Source organism: Bos indicus, chromosome 11 (genome assembly GCF_029378745.1).
Source record: "Bos indicus isolate NIAB-ARS_2022 breed Sahiwal x Tharparkar chromosome 11, NIAB-ARS_B.indTharparkar_mat_pri_1.0, whole genome shotgun sequence".
NCBI classification, from domain to species: Eukaryota; Metazoa; Chordata; class Mammalia; order Artiodactyla; family Bovidae; genus Bos; species Bos indicus.
In genome coordinates, this window is record NC_091770.1 from 68,183,407 (window position 1) to 68,210,417 (window position 27,011).

At 42.9% G+C, this 27,011-nt stretch overlaps 1 protein-coding gene across 1 annotated transcript; it reads left to right on the forward strand.

The window, feature by feature from the left end:
• The first annotated feature begins 24,674 nt into the window (after positions 1–24,674).
• PCBP1 (poly(rC) binding protein 1) lies at positions 24,675–26,349 on the forward strand. Its single transcript, XM_019970461.2, has one exon. The coding sequence runs from the start codon at positions 24,893–24,895 to the stop codon at positions 25,961–25,963; it is 1,071 nt and encodes a 356-aa protein (XP_019826020.1). The 5' UTR covers positions 24,675–24,892; the 3' UTR covers positions 25,964–26,349.
• The last annotated feature ends 662 nt before the right edge of the window (positions 26,350–27,011 follow it).

The following is a 27,011-nucleotide window of genomic DNA, read 5'->3' on the forward strand; positions in this document are numbered from 1 at the left end:
ATTTAGAAAGACAAAATCAACACACAAGAAACCTGTCATTGAAAAAGGCAACCCCAAGGTGTATGTAAAACTGAAGCAGACTGACAGATACAGAAGACAAACTAGTGGTTACCAAAGAGGAGAGGGACAAATTAGGGATTACAAACTACTATGTATAAAGTAGATAAGCAAAAAGGATACATTGCATGGCACAGGAAATTACAGCCATTATAATAGCTATCTTAAAATGGAGTATAACTTGCAGGTGTACACTATGCTGTACACCTGACACTATATAATATTGTAAATCAACTATACTCCAATAAAGAGGGGAGGAGCACTAAGATTTCCAGTGCAAGAGTGGTGGAAGCAACACAAATGGAGGGGTAAATGATAGACAAATGGTACACATAGGTATCTTCAATTTCAAGCACAATCTCCCCCTTTTTTGTCCTATTCTTAGTAGAAATGTGTCTCACTTCAAGAAAAATCTGAAATACAAAAACCCAAGACATAAAATTGGGAATCATTCACTAGAAAAAAGGATTTCTTTGCTGTAAAGTTTAAGACAGATAAGATAGTAAATTTTATGTGTTTTTATCACAATTTTTTTAAAAGGCAATGCATATAGGGGTTAAAAATTTCAGCAACACAGTAAGATTAAAAAAACACAGAAACAAACCTCCAGAGGTAGTCTGTTTCTAGCAAGTACATAGAGTCCTCTCTGTTTTTCATACAAATACTAATACTACCATGCCATGAACTTTTATCTTGCTTGCTTTAGTTTTCTCTTAATGGATCTTAGAGATTGCTCCATATCTGTGTATGTGTGTGTGTGAGAAGGTGGATATATCTTTCTTTTTAACTGCTATATAATATGGTGCTATCCACGATATCAACTAGTCCCTTATCAACATACACTAAGATATTTTTTATCAAAATGTGTTAATGGCTTTGCACACTAATTTTTGCACATTTTTCCCCCTCAACAAAAATGTTCAGATTTCACCCTTCATAATACTTCCAAGCAACTGCGCTGTGTGCTAAGTCGTGTCCAACACTGCGATGCTAGGGACTGTAGCCTGCCAGGCTCCTCTGTCCACGGGATTCTCCAGGCAAGAATACTGGGGTAGGTTGCTATGCCCTTCTCCAGGGGATCTTTCCAACCCAGGGATTGAACCCACATCTCTTATGTCTCCTGCATTGGCAATCGAGTTCTTTACTACTAGCGCCACCTGGGAAACCCAACTATGAATGATAACTGACATTTGCTTTAATTTGAATTTAACAGTGCTTCACTTAGGCTCATCTCTACTAGGCTGTATGTTGTGGTTGTCACAAGGAATCACCAAAGGTATGACTGATGAAGAAACAGAATACACACACCATCCTCTGAATAATTTGTTCATCCTTCATTCTATCATCTTTCTTTATAAATGGTTTGTCAATGATATAGCAGTCCTCCCTTATCTATGTGGGATACATTCCAAGTCTTGGAACCATGGACAATACTGAACCCTATATATTCTATGTTTTCTCCTATAGCGTACACAGCGTAGGTATGCTGAACTAAAGGATGATTCACATCCTGGACAGGAAGGAGAAGGATGGCACAAGATTTCATCACATTACTGAGAACAACATGCAATTAAAAACTTACAAATTGTTTATTCCTGGAATTTTCCATTTAATATTCTCAGACCTGAAGTAACTGAAACCGCAAAAAGCAAAACTTCTGATGAGGGGGAACTACTTCTACCCTTTACTGTGTTTAATGCTCAGAAAATTAAAAATATACATACATACATACACACACACATTCATTACTTAAGTAATTTTTTCTAAAAACACCTCCTTCCCTTCAGAGTCTCTGAGTCTGCTATTTGGTGTCTTTTAGAGAAAGCACAGTGAGACAGAAGGACTGAGGGCTCTATAGATTCACAGGGTTTGAATCTCAGTTATTCCAAGTTAATCCACTTCTCAGAGCCTCTTGCTTATCATCTGTAGACCAAGGGCAATGCCATGTATCTCCCACTAAGGAAAACTGCCATTCAGGGTGAAAAGTCCATTCAAAAGGACCAAAGTACTTTATTGAATCAGAACTGCCTGGGGAAGTCCAGGAACTGCTCAGAGAAGTGGTAAACAACAAGAAGGAATCTGATCAGTCAATGAGAGAAAGGGTGCCTCTGGCAGAGGTAACAACACACATGCCAAGGGTAAGAACTGTGCAGAGCCACAAAGTCCCAACGCAGGTACTAATAAGAAGGTGCAAGGCAATTTAGTCAACAAGTTCTTACTGAGTACCTCTACACACTAGGCGCTGAAGACAGAATCATGAGCAAGAAGGTCCCTGTCCTCACGGAGCTTACAGTGTAGTAAGAGAGAAAGACAAAGGAGTAAAAAGCAATAAGTGGTCTAGTGGAAACAAACAGGGTGCTGTAATAATGTGGTGTTGCTTTACACAGAGAGGCCAATAAAGACCTCCAAACTGAGATAATGCTCAACTGAAACTTAAAGGCAAAGGATAATGAGGTGAAGAACAGGGTAAACAGTATTACAGGCAAAGGCCCTGAAGCCAGAGAACTGAAAGCAGGTGATGATGCATGCAGGAGATAAGGGGAAGAGGGACTTGAAATGAGACTTGAAATACAGGGAGGGACCAGATCTTACTAGGCCTTGTAGGCCACAATTTGAGTCAAAATGTGCAAGACTTTGTTCCAACCTGAGACATCTGGACTTGACTGTATAGGTTTACACGAATGCAACACAGGATTTTAAAAGGAGAGACGAGGCTGGGTTGTTTTTTAAGGACAGGAGAAGCTTTTTAGAGGATGGCTGCAATAGGGAGTGACAACAGCTTGGAGACCAAAAGACAGCCTACCTTAGAGCACGGTCACTGTGTACAGAGAAAGCAGCATCCCAGAGGCAAATCTGAAATGCAGCTGGCAGCCTTCAAAGTCTATGTTCCATCCTGCTTTCTCAGTCCAAAGCCTAAGTCCCCCGTATATTCCAGAGCTAGTGACCTGCAGTCTACCAGGTCATTAAGGCCCTCTTACCAGGTACAGTCTGCCTCACTGGGAATGTGTGCCTACCACCAGCATGAGAAGATGAGGTACACAGAGACAGTTATCCACTGTCCCCACTGGATGACAGGTGACAGTCTAAGTTTCCTGGGACCTCAGGATCCAAGTAAAGAGTTCAAATCCTTTTCTCTCCCCTTTAGGGGAGGGGTAAGGGGAAGGTAGTCAAAGAGTCCTCTAAGTCAGAGTTTCTCCAAATATGGTCTGTAGATGATGACTGGTGTCAGAGTCACCTACAAGGCCAATCAAAATGCAAATTCCTGGTTACCACCCATACCAATTTAATCAGGATAGCAGGAGTAAAGACCAGGAATTTGCCTTTTTTATTTTATACTAAGGCAATGGCACCCCACTCTAGTACTCTTGCCTGGAAAATCCCATGGACGGAGGAGCCTGGTAGGCTACAGTCCATGGGGTCGCAAAGAGCCGGACACGACTGAGCGACTTCACTTTCTCTTTTCACTTTCATGCATTGGAGAAGGAAATGGCAACCCACTCCGGTGTTCTTGCCTGGAGAGTCCCAGGGACGGGGGAGCCTGGTGGGCTGCCGTCTATGGGGTCACACGGAGTTGGACACGACTGAAGTGACTTAGCATAACATAGCCAGCCAATTAACAATGTTGTGACACTTCCAGGTGCATAAGAGAGTGACTCAGCCGTACATATACATGTGTCCATTCTCCCAGGATAAGTAAGTATCCAACTCCTCAACACTTGCCTCCACGGGTAATTCTGATATATTAAAGCCTCAAAACCGCAGCTCTAGGAATAGGGCTAATGGAGGAAAGCTGACTGGCAATGTCAAAACCAGGGGACCTCATAGAGCCAAGACTCAAGCTGGGCAGGAAATAAACTAAAAAAGGAGTCAGAAGGGCTTATGAAATTTGAAGGCCCCCAAAGCAGAAAATAGAAGACAGGACATCAGAGCATGGGGATTAGAGAGCAGAGGAGTCAAAGACAGGTAGCACTCTTGGGGCAATCACTAACGATGGCCATGATCTCCAGCTGCCTTAGGCTGGGTTTTCCAGGAAGCACTAGGCCGGGAGTGCAGAGGATTCATCTCACACAGACCAGCTGACTGGGCCTTGGATGTCCAGTATGTGCAGACAATCACTCCATCCAACCATCATAAGGGGGACAACACCACTAATCAGTAAGTACTATTTCTATCCCAGTGATTCCCCTTCAGCATCCACCACGATGCCAGCTATTGGTCAGGCTGTAGAAGAGCACCAGGCTATGTAGAAAAACATACAGAACACCTCTAAAGGGTAATGACTAGCCCTACTCACCAAGATTCCTTACTTGGCACATCAGAGCCCTCTAACATTGCCATAAACTCTAGGACAACTCCAGGTAAGAAATTCTGAAGCCCACTGCCTTCAACCTTCAGGTCCTACCATCCATGCACACCCAGCCAGCCTTTCACTACTCTTTACTGCTGCTAAGTCACTTCAGTCATTTCCGATTCTGTGCGACCCCATAGACGGCAGCCCACCAGGCTCCCCCTGTCCCTGGGATTCTCCAGGCAAGAACACTGGAGTGGGTTGCCATTTCCTTCTCCAATGCATGAAAGTGAAAAGTGAAAGTGAAGTTGCTCAGTCGTGTCCGACTCTTCGCGACCCCATGGACTGAAACCCATCAGGCTCCTCCAATCCATGGGATTTTCCAGGCAAGAGTACTGGAGTGGGGTGCCATTGCCTTTACTAGGCCTCACCAAAAGAGTCCCACCCTATATTATACACTCCCATGTCCCTCCTCAAACTTCAGAGAGAAATTTCACAGATTCAGGTTAGGCAGGAAGTCCCGAACTCCTGAGGCTAGCTCCTATGCTTAATTTGGAGGGAGGAGATAGCCTGAAGGAGCGCTCACCATACCTGAAGGGAGTACCCTCAGCCTACCAGAAGGGAACACCGAGATTGCTGAAGGCTTCTGTACAGGAAACTTATTAAAAAATATGAGCGAGTTGAGCCTAATACATTTAAAAGGAGGGAAGGTAAGCTCCTGGGAGCAGAAATTAAAGCAGGGGCAGGGTGAGGTAAGATAGGATTTCTGGGGATTTGACTTTAAATAGCATATAAAACACAAAGCAACACAAAATTTAGTTCAAACTTTTACGTGTTAACTACCTGATCCTTCCTATAATCCAACAGCTGGTTTTACACTACAGAAGTAACAATGCTAGAAGATAATTTTAGTAATTCCAAAGATTATTTATGGCTTTAATCCTGAACTGCTTGCCCTGTCCCTGCTTACACTCCACCCATGATCCTGATTCTCTAGGTTTTTCACCTAATGATTCAGCTTCCAACTTCATCCTTGCCTCATCTTATTATCCCTAAGCCTTTTGCTTCTTTCCTTGCTTGCTTAGGATTGCACTCCACTCTCAGCTATTCTGCCATTAAACACTCAAATAATCTGCCTATTCAGATCCTCAACCGTGATCCTAGGTACTCATGCCCCTTTCATGGCCAAGTCCCCTTGGCCATGGCCAAGGATCGAAAGGAGATACCCAAGCAGTGGCAGGGCATTTAAGGAAGCATGTTCTAAGCAGATTGAACAGCCTATGTAAAGTCCCTGGAGCAAGAAAGCTTACCTGAAGAGACGTGATGAGCTGGGGAGGTCAAGGTACAGAGTACACCATGGCAGATGATGCTGGAGAGACCAAAAAGGAGGGTCTTGTAAGACATATGAAGCTGTTTTATCATTCTCTTAACAAGTATTCACTGAGTGCTTACAATGTGCCAGGCACTGTCCTGTTTTACTGCTGTAAATAAAACAGACAATATCCCTATTCTCAGAGAATTTACATTCCAATTGGTGGAAACTATAAACAAATACATGGCTAAACTAGAAAAATATCACTTATTAGCTAGTGCTATGTAAAGAAATAAATAGGTGATGTGCTGGGATGTACGTATATAAGTGGCTACTTCATAATCATTAGGTGGTCACAGGAAAGCCTCTCTGAGGAGATGACATTTAGAAGTAGGTATCCAGGGACTTCCAGGTGGTCCAGTGGTTAAGACTCTGCACTTTCCATGCAGGGGGTGTAGGTTCAATATCTAGTTGAACTAAGATCCCATATGCCACATGGCACAGTCAAAAAAATTTTTAAATAATAAAAATATAAAAGTAGGTGTATCTAAATAAAAAGGAATGAGCCATTCAAAAATCAAGGGAAAAAGCATTCTAAGTGTGGTAACAGTACACACATGCAGAGGAATTAGATCATGATCTAATGGGTTTGGGTGGATTCCGGGAGCTAGTAATGGACAGGGAGGCCTGGCGTGCTGTGGTTCATGGGGTTGCAAAGAGTCGGACACGACTGAGTGACTGAACTGAACTGAACTGAACATTAAGAGGAAGAAAAAGCAGACAATAACAATGATGATAATAGCTAATAGCACATTCTAGATGCCTATCCATTGTTCTAAGCATTTTACATGCATTAATTCATTTAAGTCCTCGCAAATACTATATTTTATAAAGTAGAAAACTAAGGTACAGGACAGAGGCCAGGAAGAAAAAAGCAAATTGATCCAAGAAATACTGGGGAGGACAAGTCCTATGACAGGCTGGCTGTCAGTGATGGAAGGGGAGGGAGGACTTGGAATGACCACTAGGCTTTGGGCCCAGCAACCGCATGGGTGGTGGTGGTGCTCTTTACCACGTGGCAGGATACTGGAGAAGAAGCAAGAGGGGAAGAGCAGGAGCTGCATTCTGCTGAGTCTTCAAAACGTCCCAGTGAAGTTGTCCATGTGAACAATTGAATAGTCTGGTCTGGAGAGCGATCCGGGCATCATCCATGTGCAGATGGTAACTGAAGTGGCCAGAGAGGCTGAGACCACCTAGGGGGTGTAGGAAGAAAAGAAAAGGAAAAAAAAGGCCTAGAAACAGAATGATGACTTTTAAACCACAGAAAGTTCAATAAAAAAATAAAAAATTTTAAACTACATAAGACAAAAGAAAAACCAAAAAAAGTTTTTAAAAGCACAAAAAGAATCACTGACAACAGAAAATCAGAAATACCTTAATGTCCCTCAATAGGAAAAAAGGTAAATAAAACATAATGCATCTAGTCTATGAAATACTATACAGTAGCCAAAAAGAACGAGACTGATCTTCAGGTACCGATACGGAATACTGTCAAGGCACATTACTGAATCAAAGAAAGAAATACATGAATGATACACAAAATGTGACCCCATTTGTGTAAATAAATAAAACACAAAAATAGCACTTTAAATTTTTTCTGGGTCCATACATACGTATGAAAACACAAAGTCTGGGAGGTACATTCTAAACTTAACAGGCTGCCTCTGGGAATACAGAAATAATTGAAATAGGAGAGCAGGAGTATTTAAAACACCTATAATCTTTTGAAATTAACAGTTTTTAATATATTCATATTTTAATTCACAACAGAAAAAGGTGCTCCAAAACTGGAAATTCATACTTGTGTAAATCGTGGAAGATTTTTAAATGTGGTGTGATTTTGACAATGTTTTAAATTTTAGTCACATTTTATTCTGATGAGAATTTTTGTCAAGATGTTGAGCTTTTGTTTTTTGAAACTGGTTTGTCATAACATATAGTACATAACGATAGTATTTATTTTCTAACACTACTGTAGGTGTGTAGACTTGAATTTACTGCTAAGAGAACAATTATTTGTAAAATAATATTAAATCCAGTATTAGCTGTCTATTTCAGACACTACTTGCAGAGATCTATGTTACACTTTTTAAAGAATCACCCTCACGGTTGAAAGTAAATGTACTCTGTTTTGGTGCAGCTATCAGTGTTCTAATAAGCATGAGGTTACATTAAGGTGGTGGAAGCAGGAGGATAATTTTAATTCCACTGGGAAACTTAGGTTTTCCTAAACTTATTGGGAAAATAGTTTTCCTTATACTGCTGAAGTTTCTTTTTGGTATAGTATCTTTCTAAAAGAAGAGTGTGAAGGAGAAATTGAAGTCTGTACCTTTCCTCAACTGACCAGCACTGTATTCATGAATACTGTGTGTCTTCCAATGAACAGTGTGGAAGCTGTTCATTTTTCAATCTGAAGTGAAAATACTTTCAAAAACTTTTTAAAAAACCTACGTTTTGATTTTTTTGGACTATATTATTACATTGTCTATAAAATTAAAGATCAATTTTTCAAAAAATAATGGGAATTCCTGCACCTTCTTCTCAATTTTGTTATGAACCTAAAACTGCTCTTAAAAAATAACTCAGTTTTGAAACGCTGGAAAAGAGGGAGCCTGCAAAGGACATCCTTTACTTCAAATACTAAACTTTCTGTTTCTTCCACCCTCGACCGGCCTTGATGTTTAAATCTTCCAGCTTGCCATCTCTCCATGTCTGAGAAGTTAACATCAAACCCCCTAATTCCATGCTCTAGCCTTAATCCTTGGCCCCAGACCAAGTCTGGCCACAGATCCCCTAGACTGGGCCAGAACCCCTGGAGGAGGGTGAAATGCCTAAGTCCTAAACAAATATGAGAGAATGAGTGTGAAGATGCCAGCTTCAAAGACAGGAATCAGGTGGCCTTGCTGGCCAGCAGCAATCTCAAAAGGGAAAAAGTATTTGAAGATCTGGAAGCAGCTCTGCAGTGCTGGGGGATAGGCTGGGGGACAGTCAGACAAAATCAGGGGATGCAGTGTGGGACAAGCTGAAGAGATCGTCAGCCCCACTCATGAAGACACTAAGCGAAGTGCAACAATATGGTGGAAACCACATTCACAGCAAAAGGAAGAGCGGAAGCTGCGTTCTATGAAGGGGCTGGGGCATGGTGGAAGGTTGTCTAGGCATATCTTAAGGAGTCACTGCAGATCAAAGCAGCAATTCCAGGAGGCACAGAGTGAAAGTTTAGAAAATTTCTGGAACAGCAGAAAGAGACCAGGGACTTGGCTCCTTCCTGAAAAAAAGAAGGTTCTACAAATGAGGAGCAAGGACACTAAAATAAAGCCTTTCCTTCGTCAATAAACCAAAGACAGAGAAATCATGATAGATCTCTGGTAATTGCACTCTTAACTTCCTGAGGATAAAAGACGATATATTTGTTCGACATGTATTCCTGGCTACCCAAAGAGATGACACTGCCTAGGTCTTACCCAAAAGCTGACTCACCATCAATTAGTCTCTATCACAGCCTGCTGTGCCTCACCCATCACATAGTCACATACCGGACAGCTCTGAAAAGAAAACAATCTGGTGTGAGCTGTCAAAGTCCTCTCGGTACCTGACCTCACCCTCTGGGGTAGGTTTCATTTCAAAACTGAAAGGGACTGAAGGGCTGGGGAAATCCAAAGATCAACAGAGCCCAAGAACAGGTGGTTCCCAGCAGAAAAGGGTCCCATGCTGGAATTCAAAACAGAAACCAGACCACTGATAAGGCAGTTAATGATGTCTGTCTCCAAGCCTTCAGATGCCATTTATACATTTCCCAATATTTACAACAGAGAATGACCATGATAATCCTACTGCTAACAACTAAAAATATAATTCTTAAATTTTGAAAAAATTTCTAGGCTTTATTAAATTTTAGAGCTTTGAGGTATCTCCAATAGCTGGGGTATTGGGGGGATTTCTTAATTCTGCAGTCATTCACATGGGCCACATTTTAATAGTAACAAATTCTATCACCTCCTCTTCCTTCTTCATCTCCTCATGAACCCTTGGAAAAACTCTTGTCACACTAAAAAATCACCAATCAGTTCACGATGGCTCTCTCACTACAGCAATATTCAATACAATTAAAGTGTACCTCATTAAAAGAGTCAGTTTATTTTCTTGAGGTTCATTTTAACTACCTGAGTAACCCTTAGGTAAGTCACTTAACCTTTCTGGGCTCAGTTTCTTCATCTACAAAGTAAGGGGGTTGGAAACAGACACAAGAAAAGCAGTAAAACTTCCCTTAACTGAGAAAAAACTTAGGTTTTTAAGTCTAAAAGGTTCATCAAGTGGCAAGCAGAGTTTCTTTTTTTTAAATATCATATCTAAATCTATCATAAAACACTAAGCATGAAGAAAAAACTTAAACTTTCAAAGAGAAGTGGCTATTAGTTACAAAGGGAAAAGAATCCTATTGACGCTGGACTTTTAATCTTAATCACTAGAAATTAGACAATAGAAAGCGATATACTTTGTAGTGTGTGTGCTCAGTTACTCCTCAGTCTTGTCCAACCCTTTGCGACCCCGTGTACTGTAGCCCACCATGCTCCTTTCCACATGGAATTTTCCAGGCAAGAATACTGTAGTGGCTTGCCACTTCCTACTCCAGGGCATATTCCTGACCCAAAAGTTGAACCCACGTCTCTTGCATCTCCTGCATTGGCAGGCAGATTCCTTACCACTGCACCATCTGGGAAGCCACACTTTGTAGAGACTAGGACTACTATTCAATCTTAAACCTAGCTGACATCATTCACACATGAAGATACAAGATACACACACACACAAACACAAAGTAAATAAATAAATGGACCTTGAAAGTAGCATCTAGGCCCCTTTTCTTAAAAAAAAAAAAAAATCACTCAAAGTGTCCTAGTCAAATTAATATTTAAGGAACTTCTTCCCTGGCAGTCAATAGGTTATTAAGACTCCATGCTTCCACTGCAGGGGGCACAGATTTGATCCCTGATACAGGAATGCTGCGCAGAGCAGCCGCCCCCCCAACCCCAATTAATATTTAAAATTGAATCAAAGCTGAGAAAGACAAAGAATACGTGAGACATGTTTCTCCTCCCCCCAAGAAAAACCATTTAATGAAATTTACTAGGTGACTTCCGATGGTGTTTCCAAGTACAAACAGAAACTGTCCTATACACAACCCTCCCTGACAGTCGGGTTTGCGAGTTGCTCATCACCTAGTGGCCTGATGAAGTAAATGCAGTTTCAAGTGCCCGGATAAACTTCCCGACATTTTGTGATCTCTGGCAGTATATACGGGGGCTACAGCCTGATGGCCTAGAGATTCTGAGCAGAGAACTGCAAACCTGCCAGACTCACAGCGAATTGAATAGATTCAGTTCACCATCCAATCGTTCCCCAAGAATGTGGGGACAGCCCACATTTCGTGCTAACTAATCATAAGAAGTGCAAGGCTGCACTTGCAAACAGTGAGACAGACAGACTGCTTCTGTGCTGACCAATGTGAACTGAAAGCAAGCTTAGATGCTAGGAGAAAACTGCAAATATTCCTTATAAATAGGAAGAGTGTCTTCAAACATTCTCACAATTGGATATGGAAGATACAGGCTATAACCGATGAGAACAGATTGCAATTAGATTTCAATTCAAAACAAGAAATAATTTTCTACCAAAAAGAGCTATTCAACAATATAATGGAAGAAACCATAAACAAAATGAAAAGATAATCTACAGAATGGGAGAAAATATTTGCAAATAACACACTCGACAAGGGCTTTACTGGCAAAATACACAAACAACTCACACAACTCAATAACAAAAAAACAAACCACCCAATCAAAAAATGGGCAGACCTAAACAGACATTTGTCCAAAGAAAACATACAGATGGCCAACAGGCACATGAAAAGATGTTCAACACTGCTAATTATTAGAGAAATACTCTCTGTGACCCCATGGACTATACAGTCCATGGAATTCTCCAGGCCAGAATACTGGAGTGAGTAGCCTTTCCCTTCTCCAGGGGATCTTCCCAACCCAGAGATCAAACCCAGGTCTCTCACACTTCAGGCGGATTCTTTACCAGCTGAGCCACAAGGGAAGCCCAATTATTAGAGAAATACAAATCAAAACTACAATGAAGGGACTTCCCTGGTGGTCCAGTGGTTAAGAATCTGCCTTGCTATGCAGGAGACACCAGTTCAATCCCTGGTCAGAGAACTAAGATCCCACGTGCCCCCAGAGAAACTGAGTCTGTGTGCTGCAACTAGAAAGCCTGTGAGCCACAACTACTGAGCCCACACACCGCACCAAACGATCCCACATGACACAACAAAGATCATGCGTGCCGCAACTACGACCCAGTGCAGCCACATAAATAAATACTTTTATTTAAAAACTACGATGCAGAATTACCTCACATGGGTCAGAATGTGCCATCACTAAAAAGGTCTACAAATAACAAATGCTGGAGAGGGTATGGAGAAAAGGGACACTTCCTACACTGTGAATGGGAATGTAAATTGGTGCAGCCACAATGGAAACAACTGGAGGTTCCTTAAAAAACTAGAGTTGCCGTATTATTCAGCAATCCTACTCTTGGACATATAGTCAGAGAAAACTCTAATTCAAAAACATACAGGCAACTGAGTTCCAGCTGAAGGGAATGAGATTAAGTAAGAAGGTCTCTATACCATGGCTCATACAAAGCAGAAAACCTGCAAATTCACTTGTAGTAAAGCACCAAGGAAGCAACTGGCCACAAAAGCCTCTCACAAAGAGTACGCCCTCTATTGCAAGGGTGAAGAAATCTCATCATTACAGGCCTGGTATTGCAGCACTCCATGAAATGAGAATTATCAGAAGTCCACTGAATTCCTGATTCACAAACTTTCCTTCCAGTGTGGGAAGTTGCTAGGGAATTCAAAACACACCTGCACTTCTAGAGTGCAGCTACTGGTCCTTCGAAAGAGGCAAGTGAAATCTATCTGTGGTCGGCTATTTTGAAGACACCAACCTGTGTGTTATCCATGCCAAACATGCAACAATTATGCCAAATGACATCCAGCTAGCATGCCACATACATGGAAAACATGCTTAAGAATCCACTCTGATGGGAAATATTTCATTCTTTAAAAATATTTTTTTCTCTTCTTCCTATTATTGGTAGTTTTGAACATTAGATTTTTTTTTCCCCTGGGGTCAAAACATACCTAAGTATATGTTTACAAGTGGAAAAATAGAGTACAGAAATCAGGTATTGGCAGTTTTTCCATTTTCATTTCTGTGTGAATTTTTAATATAAATGCAGGGACATAAAGGCATTAATGTAAGTCAAAATGTTTCAGTGAACAAGTTTCAGCAGTTCAACTTTATAACAATTATAAATAAACCTGTTAAATTTCTCTGGACAATGAAAAAAAAAGATACAGACACCTCAATGTTCACAGCAGTACTCTTTACAATAGCTGAGACATGGAAACAACCTAAATGGCCATCAATTGATGTATATATGTAAGCAATACATATACACAATGAAATAGTACTCAGTCATTAAAAATAATGAAATAATGCCATTTGCAGCAACATGGATGGACCTGGAGACTATCGTACTAAGTGAAGTCAGAAAGAAAAAGACAAATACCACATGATATCACTTACATGTGGAATCTAAAATATGATACCAATGAATTTATTCACAAAACAAGAACAGACTCACAGACATAGAAAACAAACATAGTTACCAAAAGAGAAAACGGGTACAGGAGGGATAAATAAACGAGTTTGGGACTAGCAGACACAAACAACTATATATAAAACAGATAAACAACGTGGTCCTATATAGCACAGGACATACTCAATATCCTATAATAACTATAATGGAAAATTTTAAATATATATATACACACACATACATATATATAATTAGATTCCTGAGAAGTGATGAGCTTCCCAGCAACGGAACTATTCAAAAATAATTTAAATGATCAAATCTGTCAGGGGACTACAGAAAGCAATCCTGTAAGTGAATGGCAGACTGGAGACAAGGAGACTGACTGTATTACCTCAAAGGCCCTTTCCAACGCCAAGAGTCTATCATTCTAAATAAAGCAAACAAAAAACAAAAACCACTAATAAACAACTGAAGAATTTTTCCTTTGCATTTTTTTTCAAGCTCCGACCCACCAAGAAGCCAGTACAATTTTGTGGCTGTGGTACCACTTTTCACTTAAGTAAAAGTGGACAAATTATTTAACTCTATTTGCTTCACTCTTATTGTCTATAAATTTACAACCCAAATAATAGTACCCATCTCCTAAGATTACTAAGAAGATTAAATAATACGATAATTTATAAAGTACTTAAAACGATGCCTAACATAGAAACTGTATGAAACCAGCAGCTAGCTGCGGGAAGTGGGGGTGGAGGGTGGAAAGTGAAACCTAAATGTGCTGCTTGTTTTAGTTATCTGCTCCCCACTCTCAACCAAAGAATTCCTGGTTGTCGCTGGCCAGAGGCTAGGTTCCCTTGGCAACCAGCCTCAAAAAAGGAGCTCCGATCTACCTTCCTCAGAAAGGCAGCTCATTCTTTACCCTGAAATCTAGCATCTCCATCTGCACAAAGCAAACTCCCTCAAATCCCACAAATACCAATGTGCCAAATCAAGGAGCTGAGCAAGTATTACCCTCCTCACTTCATATGACCAATCACAGAACATCAGAGCTAGAAGGACTATCAGAGACCATCCAGAGAGACTCCTTTGTTTAATAAATGAGGACAAAAGGCTGAGAAAAGTAAAGTTCTAGATGTGGCAAGCTGATGACAGAGTCAAGACAAGATCCCAGGTCTCTTTATTCTTAGCCTAGTAGTTAAAATTGCCCCATTTTTCAGTAGGACTGGCCCTACTAAGTCCCACACTACTGACCCATACTATGGACTTTGAACAGATAAAAGAGGAATAGAAGCAGTAGAGTGTAGAGGTTGCGAGCAGCGGCTCCGGAGCCAGAATGCTTATTCAAATCCCAGCTCTACCACTTACTGTGTGACTTTAAGCAAGTTTCCTAATCTGTTTCTATAAAATAGGGATAAGGGTTACAGGAAAGATTAGATAAGGCTATTTTAACGGTGAGAATCCACCTGCCAATGAAGGGGACACAGGTTCAATCCCTGGTACAGAAAGATCACACATGTCATGGAGCAACTAAACCCAGGAGCCACAACTACTGAGCTTGTGTGCCACAACTACCAAAGCCCGCACGCCTAGAGCCTGTGCTCCGAAACAAGAGAAGCCACACAATGAGAAGCCCTCACACCCTAACAAAGAGTAGCCCCTGCTTGCTCCAACTACAGAAGGCCCACACAAAGCAACAAAGATGTAGTACAGGCAAAAATAAATAAATGTTATTTTTCAAAATTGTCTATTTTTAAAAATGAAAACAATACATTGAAGCCTTTGTTTTTAAAAATAAAATCTTCACTACTCTCATTAGAAAAGAAACATATGCGTATTAAGTTTTTCAAAATAAAGCACATATATACAGTATTTACTTTTTAAAACAATTGTTCCCTACATCCTTCCCCTTTCCACTTTCCTGTCCTCAAAACTAGTATATTATTTAGTCACTTAATCCTCACAAGAAGTAAGATTAGTGTCATTTATCATTATCTCCATTTGACAGGCTCAGAAACTGAGGTTCAGAGAGGTTCACAACCATATAGCTAGTGTCTGGCCAGGGCTCCTGGAAAAGAATTTTCAGACATGCAGGAAGGTAAAGATAGTAAACTCCTTCTCTAATCCTGAGAGGAAGTGGTTATGATAAAAGGTTTCTAGAAGGTACCTAAAAAGAACCAAGACTGATTAATAGGATTTTTAAGAAACTCTTGCTTGAACAAGGCAAGATCAAAGAGACGTTGTAACCCCAAAAGCCAGTCATGCAGTGAAGTATAATCAATCCTACCCTCCCCAAAACAGTGCAAATTATTGATAAGCCTAACAAAGCAGGCTCTGAAGATAACCATATCACTGCACACCCATTCTTACCACCCCAATTGATGTATCATTTTAATTCGCTAGAAAGCACAGTTCAAAATAAGTGTTTTTTAGAGTGAGCAATTTGAGGCAGGAACAATGTCTTGTTCATACAGATCTTCCCCTCATTATCTGGTACACAACCTTCTACTAATATTTATTCAATACATTTCTGTTTAAAAATGAATAAATTTATTCATTCAACTGCTATGTGCTAGCTACTGTTCTAGAAGGTGGGAATACAGCAAAGAACAAAAAAGTGGGTGAAATTTACATTCTAATCATGAGTGGCAAATATTAAACTATAGAAGAGAGCTCTTCAAACAGTGCCTGGCACACAGTAGGGAGCATTCAAAATATCTAAATAATGAATGCATGAACAGTATATCAAACAGAAATAAGTTCTAAGGAGGAAAACAAAGCAGGAAGGGAAACAAGAAAGGCAGAGAGTAGAGATGGTTTTTATCATAGATAAGATGGCCAAGGAAAGGTTCACAGATTAGGTGACAGTTGAGCAGAAACCTGAAGGAGGCAAGGGAGGAGGCCATATGACATCTGGAAGAAGTGTTCCAGAAAAAGAAACTACCATGGTCCCAAGGCGTGGCATGCTGGATCAACTGCAGAGAGACCAGTGTGGCCAGAGCACAAGGGGAGAGTGGTAGAAGGTGAAGTCAGAGGAGCTGGGAGAGGTGATACACGCTGGGAGAAGATCCCACGCGGCCATGTGGATCACTTTAAGGACTTCAGTGTTTATTCTGGGTGGGACTCAGTGGACAGTATTCAGCAGAGGAGTGGCATGATTTGATATACACTTAACAAAATTACTCTAGTCACTGTTAAGATCAGACTCAGGGACCAAGAGCAAACGGAGGAAGACTATATTCCAATAGTAACAGGGAAGGGGGTGAGAAGTGTTCAAACTCTGGATGTATTTTAAGGTAAAGCTCATAGGACCTGCTGGTGGATTGGATGATGAAAGAAAGAGAAAAAAAGAGAGTCAAGAGGGACGTTTCTCGTGGGCCAGTAGTTAAGACACCATGCTTCCAGTGCAGGGGGTATGGGTTCAATCCCTGGTTGCGGAACTAAGATCCCGCATGCCATGTGACACAGCTCCCCCAAAAGGGGGTGGGGGGAGAATAGAGTCAAGGAAGAGCCCTCTATAAAACTGAAACTGAGGTGGGGAGAAACTGACATAGGTACAGGTTTGAGAGAAGTTCCAAGGTTAATGTATTGAATACACTAAGTTCAAGAAGCTATTACCCTGTAGGCAGCTGACATTAGACTCTTTGAGTTCACAGGAAGACATTTAACCTAGTAATATATACTTTATAATTCTCAAGGTATAAATGGTATTTAAATTCCTAAAAGAGAGAACCTAGGAAATGAGTGTACACAGAGGAGGGATCCAAGGAGTGATCTGAGTACTCCATCATTGGAGGCTGACGAGACGAGAAAGAAATCAGCCAAAAAATCTATGTGTTGGGTGGGAGGGGTTTGCATAGGAATTTGAGAAGAAGGGGCTAGAGAGGCAGAAAGAGAACCAAGGGAGGAGAATCCTAAAAGCAAAATGAAACTAGTGAGGAAGGAGGGTCAAATACTGCTGAGAGATTAAGAGAACCGAGAAACAACCATGGACACACGCACTATATTCTAAGCATTCTTCTCTAAACCATGCATAACACATTTTTTTCTTTTAATCTATGTTAAATCCCAGTATTGTGCAATGAATACACATAAGGTTTCTGTTTAATGCAGCTTTATCCACATCTCAAAAAACTCTTAAATGCTCTTAGTATGGACACCAAACACTTTACACAGTGAATAATGGTGAATAAATGTTTTTTATCTGGTTGAAGTAACTGTCTCTCTGAAACAATGTCCTTAACCAAGTCTTGCTTGTGCTCAGCAGGTGTTATCAGAGAAATGAGCTATTCAAACAAATTTCTTTTGTTCTGCCATAAGTAGCAATTATTCCTGAACTCCTTTCTCTACTTTCTAACCCAAACATCCTAAGCAGCTAAACAAAGACCCTAAATGTCCACACACTACCCTTTAAAAACAAAAGAAAACAAAAATCCAAAAGTTGGATGAGAAAGGGATATGCTGTCCATTGCAGCTGCTTTCTTTTACTGTACAAAGGGTTAATCATTATTTGCTAATTCAAAAGCTCTGCTTTACCTACATTTTGACCTTAAAATCTCTAGATAGGAAATGTGACTTCTAGTGTCTTCATCTTAAAAGAGAATTATTGCTACAAAATAAGAATTTTTAACTGTGCTCTAGTGAACACAGACAAGTCTCAATATCTACATTTCTGAAACAGCAAAACAATAATCACCACAAACTGAATCATGCAAATATCTTTCATGTCTCTGTGAAATGGTTACAACTTCTGAATGGACTGAACTCTATGCCTTTGGGCTCTTGCTCCCTCTGCCTGGAATACCATTCCCTGCCCTTCACTATGCAATTTACCAACTTGGGACTCAGAGTGAATGACAACTTCTCCAAGCTGCCTTCCCAGATTCCCTCTCCAAGGCTTGAATCAAGGGCTTCCTCTGAACCCGTAACACCATAGCTTGGTAAGCACCAAAGCTTACTCGTATCCCAATACTTTAAGACATTACACTTTGAATCTGTTTACTCATCTATCTCTTCAAACCATAAACATCCTGAGGGCAGGGACAATATCTCATTCATTTTTATAGCCTCAGTGTTTGGGACATATCAAGCAATCAGTAAGTATCTGCCTAATGAAAGAACATGAAATTTTTACCTCAAATACGTTATATGATTTTGTAGCACGTTTCCTTAGTAAACCAGGTGAATGGAGGCTAATATTAGAATTACTGGCATCTATATGATGCAGCAATCCTACTCCTGGGCATATATCTGGACAAAAGTGTAATTTGAAAAGATATATACATCGCTAACTTCTCAGCAGTACTATTTACAATAGCCAAAATATGGCATCAACCTAAATGTCCACTGACAGCTGAATGGATAAAGAACAGGTGGTACACATATACAATGGAACATTACTCAGCCATAAAGCAGAATGAAATAATGCCATTTGCAACAACATGGATGGACTTAAGAGATTATCATACAAGTGAAGTAAGTCAGAAGGAGAAACACAAACACAATATGATATCACTTATATGTGGAATTTAAAATATGACAAAAATAAACCTATCTACAAAACAGAAACAGACTCACAGGCACAGAAGACAGACTTGTGGTTGTCAAGAGGGAGGCAGGGTAGGCGAGAGATGAATTAAAGAGTTTGGGGTTAGCAGATGCAAACTATTATACACAGAATGGATAAACAACAAGGTCCTACTGTATAGCACAGGGAACTATATTCAATATCCTGTGATAAGCCATAATAGAAAAGAATAAAAAAAGAATATATATACAAAAGTTTCTTACTGACACAGCATTATAAATCAACTATATTTCAATAACATAATATAAAATATAAAATTACTGGCATCTAATCACATTTCCAACTGACAGCAGAAACAAAGTAACTTCCCCTACCTGACACTGGAAACAGAGAATAAGAAAAGATCAACTCAGGAAGAGTTATACTAGCTGCTCTTCCTTGATTTGTCCCACACCACAGGAGCGGTTAAGAGACCTCTGGATCGCTCTTCTCACCTCCTTTCCACTGATTCTGTATCCTTCTCTTCTCTCTGCCCTATTCTTTTCTCTCTTTCCTTCTCCTACCTTTTTTTCCTTCCTCATATTCTACACTTTGTATTTGCATTCGTTCTCATTTCCCCTTTAACTTTTCTCTGCACTGTTCTCCAGGCCGCATTTCGGTTAGAGTGACCCTGGGGAATCCTTGGGCAATGCTTTGTCCAACTGGAAGAACTTAGGCCAATTCTGGTAAAGCACACCAACAGATCTGCTTCTGTAAAGCACACCAACAGATTTCTCCTATTTCTGAGGAAACCAAGCACTGATTCCCTAACACCAATGGAGGATTACCCGCATATGAGGTCAAATTGTTACTAGCCACAGTGGGTAAGACAAGTTTCTAAACTGCACTGTATAGTATCCTGAAAAGTAACAGGGGAAAGGCCCTCTTAATTTACAGTAATTTTAAATAAAAGAGAAACGGAAAGCTAAATATGAAGGAGAAAGAGAAAAAGAAGTCACGTTTTGGGGGAAAATGCTGGGTGTTGACAGGGCAAATATTAAAAGCTACAGAACAGTTGCTGGACCAGGAAGGTTGGGGAGAGGGGGAAAAAAGTAGTCCCTGCCCCAAGAGAACTTAAGTCTTATTCTCACCACTTCCCAAATCCACAAATGTAAACATTAGAGAACCAGAGAGAGGACAGCCTCTTGAACCAAAAGTGTCAGGAACCTAACATAACGAATTGGATGTTCTGGGACAGAAAAATAATGACTGGATAGAAAACATTTTGAATTTAATACGAAGTTATCCCATGTGTTAAAGTCAGTGACACCGTATGAGAAGCCAAGAAAAGGAATAATCCACAATTAAGAATCGAGATCACCAGCTGAGGCCCTAACAAGCTGTGTAACCTTGGGCAAGTCGCTTGACTACTCTGATCCAAAGATGGGTCTTTCACTGGCAAAATTGACTGTAATGATTAAATAACACTTTGAAAAGTTTTATATAACATATCTATGTGAGGTCAAAGGAAGCAAAAATTCTATGTTTCAATTTCCAAAGTGAAAGCCTGACTCACCTTCCCAACCTTGTTAAACCCTTTAATGAACCTGGAAGAGTCATGTGAGGCTCCAGGGGTGGGGTAGTGACTATTTATAGTCAGTTCCTCTGTATCTCAGTGGCTTCATCTGTAAAATGGGAGGTGTGGAATTCACTCACATATCCACGAGATAGTGCAGGTCTGAGGAAGGAAGTGGAGAATGTACTGTACATGAGTAAAACATTTACACAACCCTCCCTCCCAGGGATAAATAACCCAGATCATCTGAACAGAATTAGAAGGGGCCTTAGACAGCATTTACTCTCCTGTTTTACAGATGGGAAAACTGAGGCTCAGATAAATGAACTTGATTGTAGAAGTCTAAAAGCCAGCCAGTGGCAGAGCTGGAGCTAGGGGCCAGAGCCACCAGTTCCCGTGTCCAGTGCCCTCTTTGCCTGATCTCAGGGTCACGCAAAACACCTGAGGCCCATACAACGCATTACCAACAGCAAGACACACTATAATTTCATCAAAAGCTAAATGTGGGCTATCCAAGGGAAGGGGTATAAGACTCTGAAGAGGTCAGTGCTGAGAGCTGGGAAACGGAAGGCCTTGTTGGGAAGGTAAGTAAAGTCCCAGACATATTCAGACATGAAGAGATTAAAGAAATACATCTGGAAGAAAACGTTTATGACTTTCCTGGTGGTTCAGACAGTAAAGCGTCTGCCTACAATGCAGGAGACCCAGGTTCAATCCCTGAGTCGCAAAGACCTCCTGGAGAAGAAAATGGCAACCAACTCCAGTATTCTTGCCTGGAAAATCCCATGGATGGAGGAACCTGGTAGGCTACAGTCCATGGGGTCGCAAAGAGTCGGACATGACTGAGCAACTTCACTCCACTGGGCAGTCTTGGGAAGAAAGACCCAGTGGATAAAATTTTCTTTAGGGAAAAGAAACAGGTGGCAGAGGATCAGAATGCTTTGAATCACATTAATTCTTCTTTTTTTTTTTTAGGATAATTCTTGATTATAATTACTTTGTAAATTATAATTTACTCCTTTTGTTGTCTCCTAAGTTTTAACAAGGTTTTTATCTCTTTAGTTTGACATGCATCTCCTTCTTTTAAAAGTAGAGAACAGAAATTACCAGAGTACACTGCATGCAGTATGAGTAAGTAGTTTTTGCAAATATTTTCATTTCTTCATATAAATGTGTATATATGTTTCAGTTATTATGCAAAACATATTTTTCATAGTGGTTTGCTTTTAAAAATGTGAGAACCACTGAAATAACGAACAAAATAAAAGTTCAAATAGTGCCTGGCACACAGTAAGCACTTAGTGCTGTGACTGTCATTGTGACTGTTATGTACCTATCTATTAAAGTTGTCTGTGGGACTATCTATGGTAACATGAAGGCCTTTTGGAGAGTCTAATGCACCAGATCGGTGTAAGTGAAAAGAAGCAAAAAGCACTTCTCTCCACCCATACAACACAGCCCTATTTAGGCACATATTTGTTGCTTGGTCCCCAAGTTGTTACAATGAACTGAAAAGTCCACAGGCCGCAATTTATCTAACATTGTCACGCTCAGTCAATATCTGTGAAGAAACGGAGGCCTGGCGCCAGAGTTAAGTTTATTTATTTTCACCTGGGTGGAGGTTGGGGTGGGCAAGGGGGAAGTCATGCCCATGTGTAGCTGAAGGAAGCAAATGAGTCATACAAAGAAACTGTTTGTTCCCACAGAGCCAGGTAAGTTCAAATGTGCCACAGACCAGGCCGGACTGACAGATACTTGAGGCTTCATGCAGGGCTGAATCACTTCCTTCTCTCTAGCCTCATCCAGACACATTAAAAAAAAAAAAAAAAGGCATCTGAGCCCCTTACAGACATAGCTCACACCAGGAAAAACTGGGAATTCCCAAACAGATACAAACAGGGGATGACTATGCATCAAGAAGTTACCTGAGGGGTTCCCTTAAATAACAAGCTCACCTGAACGTCCAAATAGTATCTAAATTCTAAAACCCTGACTTAAAAGAAAAATTTGAAAATGTGCTCACCAATAAGTGTATCAGAAGGTCTGGAATCCATCCTGGACACTGTGTGACCTTCAATTAGTCACTTCATCTCTCTGGGCCTAAATGAATTCATCTGTTAAAAAAAGAGAGAACACGTACTTCAGAGAATCATCGTAAAAAAGATAGTATGCAGTAAAACGGTTAGCCGAGGATCTAGCACTGGTAAATGCACAAAAAATGTCCTTCCCTTCTAGTCTACAAGTTAACAGTTGAGGTAAACTGAGGTTCACTGGCCACGCTGGCCTATGGAAAAGGTCATAGGTATCCTAAACGCTTCATGGAAATTGCTTTTTTTAAAGAAGAAACTTTATAATACCATGTATTTCTCTCTCCAGCACAACAGCCTATCTTATAAGTCTAGGAAAGCAGTAATTTCGCATCTCATTCCTTAGTGATTGCTAAATGTTTTGGTACTGCGCCCCCACTTATCCATTCATTATTAAACATAACGAGCTGGGGACTGGATATGCTGCCTACTTTCTATAATCGCGATGCTATTGCAAACTAATGAGAGAAATGTATTAAAATTCGCCCGCTGATGGAACTTCCCTGGTGGTCCAGTGGCTAAGACTCTGCTCATAATGCAGGGGGCCCCAGGTTCCAGCCCTGGTCAGTGAAATGAGTCCACATGCTGCAACTAAAAGATCCTGTATGCTGCAATGAAGACTCAAGATTCCACATGGCGCAATTAAGACCTGGCACGGCCAAATAAGTATTAAAAAAACAATAAAATTCCCCGCTAAGGTTGGGACCAGCCTACGCGGTTTCAACCCACTCTGGTCACAGCACTCGTTGCGCGGAGAAGGCCCCATACCGTGGGTGGGGTGGGAGGGGGCCCCATTCTAGTTTTCAGGGCGACCCCAATTTTTCGTTGGCGACGAATCCAGGACACGTGTCGCCATTTTGTGTTCAGCAAATATGGCGGCCACCCCCGCGGGGAAGGGGGCGGGGGACTGAGGGACCGCCACGTTAGCCGCTTTCCCTCAAGGATCCTAAAGCACGCCGCGCACTCGGCCTGCTCTGTCTGGCTCAACCGAAGGAAAAGGGAACGGGCAGAAATCACAACTGGCGCACCAACGGCCCCAGCGACCTTTCCTCAGCGGGAGGGCCGCTCGGCTCCACACCCTCAGGAAAGGTCCTTCAAGATGGCGGGCCCAGTTGGGGGCCGCCCCCGGACCGCGCGGGCGCGATGGCTGCGCTGAGCGGCGAAGGTGCCGAAAGGCAGCAGCGGGAGCGTAACCCTCGCGGGGGAAACCGCAGGAACCCCCCCCAAGAGCCCGGATAAATGCACGCCATTGTCTTAAACGTGTGACGAGGCAGCAGCGACTAAAACGACACCAGCGTAGGAGGTGGGGTTTCTGCGGGCTTAACGAAGAGAGTTGCAAAATGCAGACAAAGCATTATGTAAATGGACGCCATTCTCTTTATGGCCCCGTTTCTAGCACTTCCCAGAAACCATCAGCACAGCCGCGACTCTGATGGCGGTGGCGCGGGATGATTTTGGTCTTTCTCCCCACCAGCTGCCGCCACAGGGCCGGGGCGGGGGTGGGGACTGGCGCGGGGCGCCCGGACGCTGAGGACGAAGGGGCCCCACGTGCCCGTCCGAGCGGGCGCCCGCCCCAAAGGCCTCGTCTCGCCTCCCCTCCCCCCCGGAAGACCGCGGCTGCCCCTCCCGTCCTCCCCACACCCTTGCGCATGCGCTCTGGTCTCTTCACGCGCACGTTTTAAACCCGCGGCGTCCTAGCAGCCGCCTGCAGTTACGGCCAGGGCTGTCTGTGTCGCTCCGCACTCAAACCGCTTTTGTACGGCGGGAAATAATGTGTCGCTCCCAAGCACAACATTGCCATTTCCAAACGTCTGCCGGCGCCTTCTGGGGTTAATAAAATACATGTTCGTCTTAAAATTTTGCCGGAATCACAGCTTCTGCCCACCGGTGCTTTATTTTCAGTGCTAGCCTATTAAGAGGGTTTTTGAAAAACTACTCTATTGGGGTTGGCGCAATCTTGTGACCTAAAAAGGATGGGTCCTCATTTTTTTTTCAAAGGGTCCTGCGCAGCAAGCACTTCCGGGGTCAGAGGGTACGCGGGGTTGAAAGCGGGCTTCCCGCCCCGCCCAGACCGCCGAGGCTGCCGCCGGAGTCGCCACCGCCGCGCCCTCGCCCACCCGCCCGCCCGCCGCTCCCGGCCCCGCTCGCCCCCTCCGCCGCCGCCGCCCGCCCCTGCGACGACGCCGCGGCCTCCTGCCCGCGCCCGCTCGCTCCCGCGGCCCTCGCTCGCCTCGCGCCGGCAGTTTTGGGCCTACACCTCCCCTCCCCCCGCCAGCCACCAAAGACTTGACCACGTAACGAGCCCAACTCCCCCGAACGCCGCCCGCCGCTCGCCATGGATGCCGGTGTGACTGAAAGTGGACTAAATGTGACTCTGACCATTCGGCTGCTTATGCACGGAAAGGAAGTAGGAAGCATCATTGGGAAGAAAGGGGAGTCGGTTAAGAGGATCCGCGAGGAGAGTGGCGCGCGGATCAACATCTCGGAGGGGAATTGCCCGGAGAGAATCATCACTCTGACCGGCCCCACCAATGCCATCTTTAAGGCCTTCGCTATGATTATCGACAAGCTGGAAGAAGATATCAACAGCTCCATGACCAACAGCACGGCGGCCAGCAGGCCCCCGGTCACCCTGAGGCTGGTGGTGCCGGCCACCCAGTGCGGCTCCCTGATTGGGAAAGGCGGGTGTAAGATCAAAGAGATCCGCGAGAGTACCGGGGCCCAGGTCCAGGTGGCGGGGGATATGCTGCCCAACTCCACCGAGCGGGCCATCACCATTGCTGGCGTGCCGCAGTCTGTCACCGAGTGTGTCAAGCAGATCTGCCTGGTCATGCTGGAGACGCTCTCCCAGTCTCCGCAAGGGAGAGTCATGACCATTCCGTACCAGCCCATGCCGGCCAGCTCTCCAGTCATCTGCGCGGGCGGCCAAGATCGGTGCAGCGACGCTGCGGGCTACCCCCACGCCACCCATGACCTGGAGGGACCACCTCTAGATGCCTACTCGATTCAAGGACAACACACCATTTCTCCGCTCGATCTGGCCAAGCTGAACCAGGTGGCAAGACAACAGTCTCACTTTGCCATGATGCACGGCGGGACCGGATTCGCCGGAATTGACTCCAGCTCTCCAGAGGTGAAAGGCTATTGGGCAAGTTTGGATGCATCTACTCAAACCACCCATGAACTCACCATTCCAAATAACTTAATTGGCTGCATAATCGGGCGCCAAGGCGCCAACATTAATGAGATCCGCCAGATGTCCGGGGCCCAGATCAAAATTGCCAACCCAGTGGAAGGCTCTTCTGGTAGGCAGGTTACTATCACTGGTTCTGCTGCCAGTATTAGTCTGGCCCAATATCTAATCAATGCCAGGCTTTCTTCTGAGAAGGGCATGGGGTGCAGCTAGAACAGTGTAGGTTCTCTCATAACCCTTTCTGCTGTTTTCCCATGATCCAACTGTGTAATTTCTGGTCAGTGATTCCAGGTTTTAAATAATTTGTAAGTGTTCAGTTTCTCCACAACTTTATCATCCGCTAAGAATTTAAAAATCACATTCTCTGTTCAGCTGTTAATGCTGGGATCCATATTTAGTTTTATAAGCTTTTCCCTGTTTTTAGTTTTGTTTTGGGTTTTTGGCTCATGAATTTTATTTCTGTTTGTCGATAAGAAATGTAAGAGTGGAATGTTAATAAATTTCAGTTTAGTTCTGTAATGTCAAGAATTTAAGAATTAAAAAATGGATTGGTTAAAAAATGCTTCATATTTGAAAAAGCTGGGAACTGCTATCTTAAACTCTTTGTTGGTGCCTTTTTTTTCCTCCCCTTTTAGCGTTAGGCCTTTGTAGGAAGAGAGGTGGGCCCGTTCCTGGTATTTTCTCCAGCCCTTTTCATCTTATTGGTAAGATTCCATTCCCTCTCATCCCAACAAAGGAACCCGGCAGGCTGGGCCTGCTTTGGGGTGTTTGCAGAGATGGAAGGCTCTCTTGGAGAGTGACATCCCTCCAGCTAGGTTCCAGAGAGAGGCCTCTGCCCATTTCTCTGGTAGAAAAAACATGAGGGTTTTCTCGGATTGGAAGAGTATGCCCATTCTGTAGGACCTCTGATGAATGGTAGTGTGTCCTCTAGTCCAGCCGGCCCCAGCCCCACCCCCAATCCCATGTGCAAAACTCTTAGCCAGGAACAAAAAAATGTTCTGAGGTGGGAGGAGCCTGGGGGGCCCAGAGAAAAGGTGGGGGAGGGAAGGGCTGGGCTGGGGGGGAAGGGAGGGGCTGAGGAGGGGGGAAGGGAAGGGGGCTAGGGTGGGTCTAAGGGCTTGGGAGAGGGTAGGTGCTGCAGGGTGGTGGTAGGCATAGAGGGTGGTGTTTGGGCAGCAGGATTGAAGGGGGATGGTACCAGCGGGGCGCACGTGTCGAGCATAGCACCTGTGGCAAGCAGCCTGTCAGAGGATGTTCCTAC